General features: G+C 39.9%; 1 protein-coding gene across 1 annotated transcript; it reads left to right on the top strand.

The window, feature by feature from the left end:
- Window positions 1–367: 367 nt before the first annotated feature.
- Window positions 368–4008, top strand: LOC119918273 (tubulin alpha chain-like; the record flags this gene model as incomplete). The annotated part of the gene is given in 3 exon segments (XM_038738919.1): window positions 368–590; window positions 2327–2475; window positions 2781–4008. Coding segments are annotated over 3 exon segments (1347 nt in total), but the record flags the coding sequence as incomplete, so codon positions are not given.
- Window positions 4009–12311: the final 8303 nt, after the last annotated feature.

The following is a 12311-nucleotide window of genomic DNA, read 5'->3' as shown; positions in this document are numbered from 1 at the left end:
TCCATAACTGCACTTTCACTGGTCACCTTGACATCAAAACTGCACGTATAGACTTGGCAGTAAAATCTGATGAAAATCACTGAAAGTTGCACTTGGCCCACATAAGGTTCAAAAAGCGTTTTTTCCCCACCGGTTATACTTTTACTACGCATGCGTGGTATACCCTTACGTCAGTGGAACCACACAATTGGCTGGAATGTTTCCCGCCTTGCTGTTAAAAGCAGACAATTGACTTTCTAGCAGGGAGGTGCGGGATATACGCCATCTTTAGCGGTACAGGCTTTCCCTATAGAGTTGTATTGGATTCTTGAAAAATCTCTGATTACAGGCAAAAGGAATGATGAGCTAAAATCTTTTTCCTCCATAGCGTGAGTGTATCTCCATCCACGTTGGCCAGGCTGGTGTCCAGATGGGCAACACCTGCTGGGAGCTGTACTGCCTGGAGCACGGCATCCAGCCTGATGGCCGAATGCCCGCCGATAAGGTCCGCGGAAACCATGATGACTCCTTCACCACCTTCTTCAGTGAGACTGGCAACGGGAAGTACGTCCCCAGAGCCATCTTTGTCGACCTGGAGCCCACTGTTATTGGTGAGTGTTAGGGAATTTCTTCTGGCCCTCAGGGCAAATGGTGACAACAGAAATCAAAATTTCAGCAGCAACCGTTTCATTCTTTTTGTTGGACTAAATTACCTAGGAGCTGGTGTTTTTAAGGGTTAAAGATCTTGCCAACCGCTGTTGAAGACTTGGTGGAAGCTGTTTTTAGTTATGGAAACAGTTTCAGTTAATCTTTTTTACTTGGCGCTAAAGAAATGGCTTTCCTGGAAAATTTATTTCAGACTTAAGGAAAATATTAAAGGGGTGGTATTATGCTTTTAGGAGTTTTTCCCCTCTCCTTTTATTGAGGTATCTTTGTGCATGTAATAGGTTTTCAAAGTGAAAAAGTCCAGCCCAAAGGGAGTTCCCATCTCCCACAGAAAGTGCTGCTCTGAACTGCTTGAAAAACTTGTAGTCCAGTCGCTTCCTTGTCATCCCTGTGATGTCACAGGGGGGAAAGGTGTGTTGTGAAAATTAAAACATGTAAACCTGTTCTGGTACAACCCCTAAATAGGATTTTGAACCTGAAAATCAGCATAATAATCCTTAAAGGGTTGGAGAGAAGCTGTAAAGATTAAACTAGGTGTATATTACCTGTTTTAATGAATGTCATAGCTGTGATGAATCGAACTTAATTTCAAGTTTGTAAATCAGCTTTATTTTTTGTTGTAGTGTGGCCACACCCACTTAAGTTTGAATCAGTCATTGTTTTTGCCTCACAAGATCTCAACCTTTCACTATGGGTGCTTTTCTTTATGCGCACATGTGTCCTCGCTTCCCTCACTCACATTCTTCCTCGCATCTTCGCTTGTACCAGTGAGGATGTGAAAGAGGGAAGGGAGAGATGCGAGGAAGCCAAGGCTGCCAAATCGGACATCCTTGGTTCCATAGCATCAGTAACGTAGTGTTGTTGGTATTATTACCATTGTTTTTATTCATTTACATTCCTAGAAGTTTAACTTTATTTACAAATCAGTGTTATTGGTTATGTACTGGTAGTATTATCTGACCAATAATACACCACATAGCTGCATAAGAATGTGTATGTTTGTACAAACTGCTGCTTTGTGTGATGCCACAACACTTTGCAATTAAGTGATCTTGTATATTGTAAAGTTTCAGACTTATCACACAAAAGGTGACTGCGCATCTCACCATGTAACTGTGTTCTATTTTAGACATGTGGAGGTGCCACATTTATACGTGACGGCACTTGATAAACGACTTCCGCGTAGGACACACCTGCGTTCCCTCGCTCTAAACTTCTACAGGAGCCTCCTCTCTCCTCATCTCCTTGAGGTGCATTTAAGGGATTGGAAGATCCTCCATGGTGGCAGACGGGCAACAATTTCCGGGTCACGGGAGGAGAGAGGAGGCAAGGAAGCATAAGTTAGCATAATGAAAAGCACCCTGTAAGTCTGGAAACGACTGCTCAAGCACAGGTAAACAAAGGTGTAACTAGGTTAGATTTTAGTGTCAGACCCCAGGTATTCATAATGGCTCACTGGTTGTGTTAGTTGTGACATGACGGTGCTATGACAAACTATGAGAGGTCTATTTGGATAAGTGCTTGACCAAGCAGCAAACATTGAAATTTAAACATTTTTACACATTTAATGCATACATTTTAGATGTGTTTTGTGTATGTACCCATCTATTTGGATAAGGAATAACAATGTCTGTCATACAGTATCATCATGCTAACAAACTATCTCCCCTCTCTCTTCCAGATGAGGTTCGTACAGGCGCATACCGCCAGCTTTTCCACCCCGAGCAGCTGATCTCAGGAAAGGAGGATGCGGCCAACAACTACGCCCGCGGTCACTACACCGTTGGAAAGGAGCACATTGACTCTGTACTTGACAGGATCCGCAAACTGGTAAGGGCTGAAGAGGGGTTTGGCTGTCTGGGGGCAAGAATTCAAACTCATTTCTCCCCCCCCCCCCCTTTTTTTTTTTTTTTTTGAAGTCGTTATTAATAAAAGGCCAGGCTTTGCAGCAACTTCACAACATGCAGAAGATGTCATTAGTCACAGAAATGCTACTCTTTCACCAAGCAGTATAATCTTTGAATGACATACCCCTTTATAAATCCTGATTTACTAATCCGAACAGAGGGCCAGAAGTGTTACAGTGTGTTTTGATCTTACAGATTTCTTAAATAACTTCTAACTTTCTTGTTCAGTCTGACCAGTGCACTGGACTACAAGGTTTCCTGGTCTTCCACTCCTTTGGAGGAGGAACCGGCTCTGGCTTCACCTCTCTACTGATGGAGCGACTCTCAGTAGACTTTGGCAAGAAGTCCAAGCTGGAATTTGCCATCTACCCAGCTCCTCAGGTGTCTACAGCAGTGGTGGAGCCCTACAATGCCATCTTGACTACCCACACCACCCTGGAGCACTCCGATTGTGCCTTCATGGTGGACAACGAGGCCATCTATGATATCTGCCGCAGGAACCTGGACATTGAGCGCCCGTCGTACACCAACCTGAATCGCCTCATCAGCCAGATCGTCTCCTCCATCACCGCCTCTTTGCGCTTTGATGGCGCCTTGAACGTGGACCTGACTGAGTTCCAGACCAACTTGGTGCCTTACCCTCGTATCCACTTCCCTCTTGCCACCTACGCCCCAGTAATCTCCGCAGAGAAGGCTTACCATGAGCAGCTGACTGTGGCTGACATCACCAACTCCTGTTTCGAGCCAGCCAATCAGATGGTGAAATGTGACCCGCGTCACGGCAAGTACATGGCCTGCTGCCTCCTGTACCGTGGTGACGTGATGCCCAAAGACGTTAACGTGGCCATCGCCAATATCAAAACCAAGCGCAGCATCCAGTTTGTGGACTGGTGTCCCACCGGCTTCAAGGTGGGAATCAACTACCAGCCTCCCACTGTGGTTCCTGGAGGAGACCTGGCCAAGGTGCAAAGGGCCGTGTGCATGCTGAGCAACACCACCGCCATCGCAGAGGCCTGGGCTCGACTTGACCATAAGTTTGACCTGATGTACGCCAAGAGGGCCTTCGTCCACTGGTACGTCGGAGAGGGGATGGAGGAGGGCGAGTTCTCTGAGGCCAGAGAGGACATGGCCGCCCTGGAGAAAGATTACGAAGAGGTTGGCGTTGACTCGTATGAAGAAAATGAAGATGGGGAGGAGTATTAAAGTTCTCTCAGATTGCAACAGTTTTTTTTTTTAATCCCATAAAGAAATGATTTTAAGTCTCCTCCAGAAGCAGTCTGTGTTAATGTGTTAATGTGCAGTTTAACGACTGATATGTAGACCTTTTAATAAACACTAATGTAACTGCCGAGCAGCAATTTGTTCAAGCTCACTCCTATGGTGTTTGGTTTATTAAAAGATGACTCTCCAATAAGAGACTGCCTTATTTCCTTTTAAATAAAGCTATTTACACCTACTTTTCAAGTGTACTATGCTTCAAAATTAAGTAGAGGTAAATTTTCATTTCTTGTTCAATAGACAATCCAAAGATATTTAGTTTAGGTTGTGTGTAAGGCACTTGGGTGAGTTGTGGGTATGCCGACACAAGATGGCAGTGTGGTGTTCCTGAGAGGAAGCTCACCTATAAGCAGCATACTGCAGGCATAAAAAGCCACTCGACCAGAGAAATCTCAGGCCACCGGCTTGGCACTGAGGTAGACAACATGCCTAACGTTTATACCATAGACCGTGTATATAAAGGTTTACACACACTCGGACACTAAATGGTCTATGCTACGTGGACAACCCTGGCTAAGTGATGTGTGGTTTTGGTCCGGTTGTTCCAATTAAATAGTTATCTATTTGTTGCTGTGAATGTGCTAAGAGAGCCTAGATTTGTTTTTAAATTAAGTTGGATTTCTCTTCTACAGTAGAAACTACAAGACTAGATTTCCAATTCCGGTCTTAATTTTTAATTTCTTTTTTGGAATTTTGTTCACCTACCACATGATTAGGCTCCACACTTTCTGATGACAAAACATGCTTAAATTGTAAAGAGAAATTTAAATAGAAACATGGACTGTGGGGGGGGGGATTAAACAGAACCTGGCAAAAATAAAAACCGATTTCATAGGGCCCTCTGGCCATGGTCTCATCGCCCCAATATGTGAATGTAGCTAACTCCATCAGGAGGTGGTAACTTTAGCAGTAAAAATGTGGAGGGAAAACAATAACTATATGAAGTGCAGGGAAAACTTCATAAAATACAGAAATGTCTGCTTAGTTTATAAGATCTTGTACAGTTTAGCTCCTCCTCCTTTGTCTGGCCTCATCAACTTTAAATCAACTGTAAACGGAGTTACTAGAGGTGCAGGTAGGAGGGACTGCACAATCCCACTCAAAAAAACTATTCAGACAGGCCGTCTTTTCATTTACAGCATCACATCAGTGGAACTCAGTACCACCATCAATTAGAGAGTCTCCAACCTATTACTCATTTAAGAGTAATGTTAAGAAATGGCTTATTGAAAGTCAACACTGTCAAGAATGACACTGGTCCCATCCACCAACAATAACTGTATTATCTATTTTTTGATTTGATCTGCTCATCTTGTTTACTCGATTATTTGTGTTATTTGTAATTTTTACCTTTTGTCAATTGTATAATGTATGTTATTGTATTATAACAGTTTACTATTTTAGGATGCATAATAACATCTGGCAAGGGGACTGCCGATGAAAACTAGCCTGTGGCTAACTCAGATACGCTTACATTTGCTTGAACGTTGATCAGTGTACATTGTCCCTTTTCAAATAAACAAATAAAAAAAACAAGTACTAGAAACTAGCTTACTAACTGTAAATAAAGTAGTTAAAACTAGCTAACTACGCCTAACTTTCGCCTATATAAATGAGTTACAAGTAACTAACTATATAAAGTATAGAAACTAGGTAACTGTAGTCCATATAAAGTAGTACAAAATTGCTAACTGCATTTAGTGTAGTAAAAACTACCTCCACTGCAGCCAGCTGCAACAGTAAAATGCTGCTTACACAGTGATGCATCAGCATTAACAATATCATAATGTCATATATAATATATCAATCACATGGGATGAGTACTTTTACTTTGAAGTACAGTTTGCTGAGAATCCGTGCTTTTACTAAAGTAGATCAATTGGCCAGAGGGAGTGTATTATTTTCTGTTGTTCTGGCAGGTTTCAGCTTCAGGTTTCTCCATTTTTAACAGCCTGCAGGTACAGAGGAGTGAAGCTGTCCTTACTAAGCTTGGCCTTGTGTAAATGAAAATAATGTAATTAAAGTGGGATAAGCTTACACAATAAGGAGGAGGCTGTAGATGTAGGACTCAGAGAAGTCAGGAGGATAGATGAGCTTCAGTGGCAGCTCTGAGAGGACGGAAACATTTGAGAGGACAGACAGATAAACAAGAAGACTGTGCAAAATACTCTCGAAATAGCTCAGTTATCTCATGATGATGCAAATCAATACACACAAACACACACAGCTGTTCAGTGCAGATCATTTGTACCAAAGTTATCATTAGTGATCATCCAAATTTCAGTCTGAATCATCCTTTTAGCCTCCAGTGCAGAACGCAGGGGGAGGTTGTTCTCCAAGATGAAATACGCTGTGAAAAGAGAAATCATATTTATCAGAGTTGAGGAAAAGCTGCTATTTATTTGCCCTAAATTAAATATATTTTGTAGACAAGAAAGACCAAGTGCATACAGGAGGTATTCATTATAAAAGGTACAGCAAACTTGTGTGTACTTTAGTGTCATGCTTCATCATGGGGTTTGGATCTCTGCTCTTAACTGAGCGTCACTTGTGTATGTATGGAATCCCATTTCCGCCACTTGATGTAAAAAAAAGTTGCTTATGAGTCATTATACTGAGAAACTTAGCATCTCTAAATATTGACTTAATATCACAAAATATTGACTTAGTATCTCAAATATTGACTTAGCATCTCAAATATTGACTTAATATCACCAAATATTGACTTAGTATCTCAAAATAATGAGTTAGTATCTCAAAATAATGATTTAATATCTCAAAATAATGAGTTAGTATCTCAATATAATGAGTTAGTATCTCAAAATAATGAGTTAGTATCTCAATATAATGAGTTAGTATCTCAAAATAATGATTTAGTATCTCAATGTAATGAGTTAGTACATCAAAATAATGAGTTAGTATCGGCAAACAGCATGACTACAGATGGATGCACCAGAAATGTTGGATGGCCGGGATAATTACTGACAGAGAAACTGTGCGTCAACTGATGCGACTGATGGACGAGAATGGGGTAGATCTGCGTGCTCGCAACTGTTTGAGATGGCGTAGTCAGTCGTGGGCCAAACTATGTATGGCATGTAGATGGGTATGACAAATTAAAGCCTTATGGCATATGTATCAGTGGTTGCATTGATGGCTTCTCAAGGAAAATGATATGGCTAGAAGCATACAAAACCAACAATGACCCTCATATTATTGCAGGTTATTTTATAGATGCTGTGACCAAAAACAATGGATGTCGACAAAAAGTCAGGTTAGATCATGGTACTGAGAATACCCATGTTGCAGTAATGCAAAAGTTTCAAAATCTCAAAAATAATGAGTTAGTATCTCAAAATAATGATTTAATATCTCAAAATAATGAGTTAGTATCTCAATATAATGAGTTAGTATCTCAAAATAATGAGTTAGTATCTCAATATAATGAGTTAGTATCTCAATATAATGAGTTAGTATCTCAAAATAATGAGTTAGTATCTCAATATAATGTGTAAGTATCTCAATATAATGAATTAGTATCTCAAAATATTGAGTTAGTATCTCAAAATATTGACTAATTATCTCAAAATAATGAATTTGTATCTCAAAATGAGTTTGTATCTCAAAATATTGACTTATTTTCTCAAAATAATGAGTTTGTATCTCAATATAATGAGTTTGTATCTCAAAATATTGACTTAGTATCTCAAAATATTGACTTAGTATCTCAATATAATGAGTTTGTATCTCAAAATATTGACTTATTATCTCAAAATAATGATTTAGTATCTCAATGTAATGAGTTAGTATCTCAATGTAATGAGTTAGTACATCAAAATAATGAGTTAGTATCGGCAAACAGCATGACTACAGATGGATGCACCAGAAATGTTGGATGGCCGGGATAATTACTGACAGAGAAACTGTGCGTCAACTGATGCGACTGATGGACGAGAACGGGGTAGATCTGCGTGCTCGCAACTGTTTGAGATGGCGTAGTCAGTCGTGGGCCAAACTATGTATGGCATGTAGATGGGTATGACAAATTAAAGCCTTATGGCATATGTATCAGTGGTTGCATTGATGGCTTCTCAAGGAAAATGATATGGCTAGAAGCATACAAAACCAACAATGACCCTCGTATTATTGCAGGTTATTTTATAGATGCTGTGACCAAAAACAATGGATGTCGACAAAAAGTCAGGTTAGATCATGGTACTGAGAATACCCATGTTGCAGTAATGCAAAAGTTTCTGCACAACTGTGAGGATGAGAATGGTACACAGTGTGTCACTTTATGTCCAAGTACTGGCAATCAAAGGATTGAACGTTGGTTGTGCACCTTGAGGACAGAATGCACCCAGTTTTGGATGGACCATTTCGACCAGCTGAGAGCAGATGGCTATTTTGTTGACAGCTCCATTGATAAATCACTGATCCGGTTTTGCTTCCAAAATACAATACAGGTACAGAATCCTAAATATCTATTGCTTGTCAACACAGAACTGTGAAAGATATGGCACACAAATTACTTTCTAAAAAACGTTTTCACTCTTTTTCTGTCGGTTGTATAGGAGGAGCTTGATGATGTTGTAACTGCCTGGAATGACCATCGCATAATAACAACCCACAATCCTCGGTCTCCTCACGGTCGCCCTTCCATAATGTATGCAGTTCCCAACCTTTATGGGGCTCAGAATTTCATGCAGCCAGCTGATAAAGTGAAGGTAGAAATATGTCGCGAGGACAGTTGTTTTAAGGACTATCCTTGTGATGAGGATGTGTTTCACTTATGTATGGAACTTATGGCTGAGCACAACCTGGCAATGTCTGATGATGTGTTTGAAATTACTGACCTTTGTCAAATGATTATAGATGGGCTGGAGGATTAATGTATATGCTTTGAGAAAAAGCTAAATAGGCCTACCACAGTATATAAATATGCCCTGAATTGTTTATTTCACAACATCTGAAATACAGGCATTTATGGTGGGTACAAAAGTGAATTATAGGATGTTTTTGTAGCCCTCTGTCTGTATAGACTTATACAACCCAACAAAGTATCTTACAGTCAATTGCTTCAATTACTTTTTGCCAGAGTGCCAGATTGCCTTCCACATGTCCTGTATGCATGTAGAGATGCATCTGTAATAGTGTGCACCATATACACTGTTACAGTACAGTACTGCATTGTTCAATACGTTGTCAATACGTTGTCAATGAAAGAACATGACAACACAGTATGTGGTAACGTTGTAATGGTAACACATACAGCAACAATATGGTAACATGGCAATTTCTCATGCAAAACAAAAAAAGGCATACAGTCATCAATTTCACTTGGAGGAATTGTGAGTTTTTTTGTAATGATTCTAACACATATTCCTGTTTCCTTTTAGCTCTTATGTATAACAAATAAGATTATTTTGTACCTAACAACAAATGTATGCTACTGTATACGCTAATGACAAAATTATGTTGCTGTAGGTTTTGTGTGTAAACTGATATGTCTGATGATGTTGCTTAGAAATACCAAGACAAGATGTTTTTTTTGAGTGACTAACCCTGAGAGTTGAACATTCAAAAACATATAACATAACATTGTATAAAAACAAATGTTACAACAGAACTTGTGTCAAGCATAAGCAGGTTAGTTTACATTGGTCTGGTTTCAAACAGTTAATGCAAAGCGGATCCTTAACTCCTGAAAAATACACTATGATTCACTGCAGTAGCCAAGCAGCAAGTACTACCACAGTGGAGCTGTGATGGTGCACTTTTCATAACGTGTTGTGTACATTCTTCCAGAGCAAGATAACACTGTAGAAATTGTAGAATCACTCTTTCTTCTACTTATGAATATTATTAGATCTTTACACCATGACTAAGCTTACTTTTGGCATGTATACTTCAAAAAATCTTACAATGGTCAGTCTGCCATTTACAGCGTGATTAGATCTTAACCTTGAGTGTCATTAACTAATACCAGCAAATATGTTACTTTGGTAGTATTAACTTTACATAACAATCGCTTAGCTCAAAAACAAACGCTAAACACGTTGTTTTCATAGACCTTGATAGACCAGATTCTTTGCCAACAAAAGTTATTTAAATGTACATCGTTGCCCTCCTTGGTCTCAATAGGGTGATACTATTATGTCCTATGGTGTTATCCTTAACAAATCTATGTATCAACTACGAATACATTGCCATTACTGTGTAGAGCTATCTGTTTCAATCTTTTGCAAGGTTTGACATGGGGATGCTTTGTCACTGACATTATACAGGGAAATAAAACGATTAATTTTGTGAAACTGAAACTGTGTGTGAAAAGCAATAAACACACACATACTCCTTGGACTAGATTAAATGATGTCCATTACCCACACATTAGACTCCAGCACCTTGTTCATCTCAGAACTGAAGTCAGGATAGCTGTCATAATGGATTGACAGCTCCAGCACATAGCCACGTGTGGGCCACAGGTCTTCTCTGAAAACCTTGAGTCTGGGTAAAGGTAATAATAATATTCTTCCCCAGGAAGAGATCTGATCCTGTACTGAACCTGAGGAACAAACACAGATGCTGCAAATCAGCATTCCTCAAGTATGTGGTGAGATACTTTGAATGTCCCTCTGGTGGATGTTCATTGTGGATGTTCATTGTTTCTGGGAATGTGAGGGACTTCAAAACCTTTCTCACAGTTGGTTGCAGGGTTTCGTATACTGCTGTGAGGTCCTGAAGGCTGTTCCCGGAGGTGCAGAGTATTTTTGCCCACTGTTCAATAACGTAGGCAGGCTCTCGGACGAGTGTTTTGTGGGCAAGCTCCTGGAGGATTTTGTTGACATTGCTGGCTGTTGGTATCCTTCTGCAGCTGTGGTTATCAAGATTCTGATTCTGGTTTCAAAATTCTTCTTGGTCAGCGCTGTTAAAATCTGATCTCCATGCTTCAAACACTGTACGCTCAGATTCAGGCATGTATTTGAGGAAATTCTCCACTACATCGCTCTTCACATATCCCAAGGAAGCTTGCTCTAATATGACAGGTGTGATCTTCACAGGAAGATATTTCTCCCTTGACCATCCAAATGCAATAATTCGTCCTACACTCTCCCACTGCTGCTGTCCAAAATCATGTCTTAGGAAAGGCACTTTGAAAGCATTTCCTGTTGTGCATTGGTTGAAGAATTCATTCCAAAATTCTGAGAGACAGTCTCTCACAACTCCTCCATCATCATAACCCATCTCAGGTGTTCCATCTGGCAGTACAAGCTGAATTTTGATGTCAACCTCTTGAATTCCATCATCACAGAAATGTGCTATGAGCTCAGGCAGTACCTGCCCTCTACGAACAACTAATATTCTCTTCACTCTCTCACTGGATGGCATGGTTTGTGGTGAAACAGGCAGTGTATCGTCCAAATTCGGTTGCTCATTTTCAGAAAAGTCTCCTATAAAAACAACATTGCTACTCTCAAAAACATCCACTCTGTAGAATATAGTGAAAATTCTAAATTGTCATCACTTGTAGTGTTCCCAAGAAATATCACATCAGGGCTGACTGTTTCAAATGTAGCAGGTGGCTGTGCTGTAACAACACTGAGAGGAGAAGTGGAAGGCTGATTCCAAGAGCTTTCTTGTCTCTCCAAAGATGGAGCCAAACCTGCGCTGTGACTGTGTGGACTGTCTTTTTTTCTCTGTGTGGTTAAATAAAACCTAAGAAGAGTTTTGTGTCAGTGTATAATTGTCCAACTGTGATTACATCATCAACTGTTACCGCTTGATAATCTTTGAGATCTAACTCAAAATCTGTTATGTGTCCCTGATTATTTCTCCCATCTGGAAAGAACAGGATAATTGCTTCCTGTATCAAATCTTTTTTCTGAGCGTCCTTTGAGATGTTGACTTTTTGTGTCCCCCCTCCTCGTTTAGGTCTCACTTGCTTGAAAGCCTCTTTTTCACTATCATATTGCATCCATCCAATTTCTGTTTTTCTCATTGTCTTCAGAGCATATTTTTTCTGAGGTGGTTGGGCATGCTCCTCTTGGTCTGGGCTGCTCCTGCTTTATCACAAGGTTTTCTTTTGGCCAATTTTGTCTTCTGGCGCTCAAAAAGCTTTGATTTTGGAGTGTTGTTGTGGCTGTTTTCCTTCACCATATGATGGCAAATTCATCTTCATCTGTCATCAGTTGTATGGTACTGGCATCAATCTAAATATGGACAATTATTTAAAAAAGAGCAATCCTGATTAGATAACCATATAATTGTTGATACCATACAATTATCTAGATTTAATGAAACAACAATAAAAAAGAAAGTGTATGTTTTGAAGAAAAGACTGAAAATGTCTCCATGAAACGTACATTTATTTGACTAAAATATTTGCTTTTGCACTTAAGTACCTTTTCATGCTCCTGTGTCTTTATTGTTTCCTCAGGAACATTTCTCTGTCTCAAAAAGCCACTAAGATCATCCATCCTG

This window comes from Micropterus salmoides, unplaced genomic scaffold (genome assembly GCF_014851395.1).
Source record: "Micropterus salmoides isolate LMB-PRFRI ecotype aquatic unplaced genomic scaffold, ASM1485139v1 Ms_hic_scaffold_23, whole genome shotgun sequence".
Taxonomy (NCBI): Eukaryota; Metazoa; Chordata; class Actinopteri; order Centrarchiformes; family Centrarchidae; genus Micropterus; species Micropterus salmoides.
The sequence above is the reverse complement of the archived record's forward strand: the minus strand, read 5'-3'. Positions and strand labels throughout refer to the sequence as shown.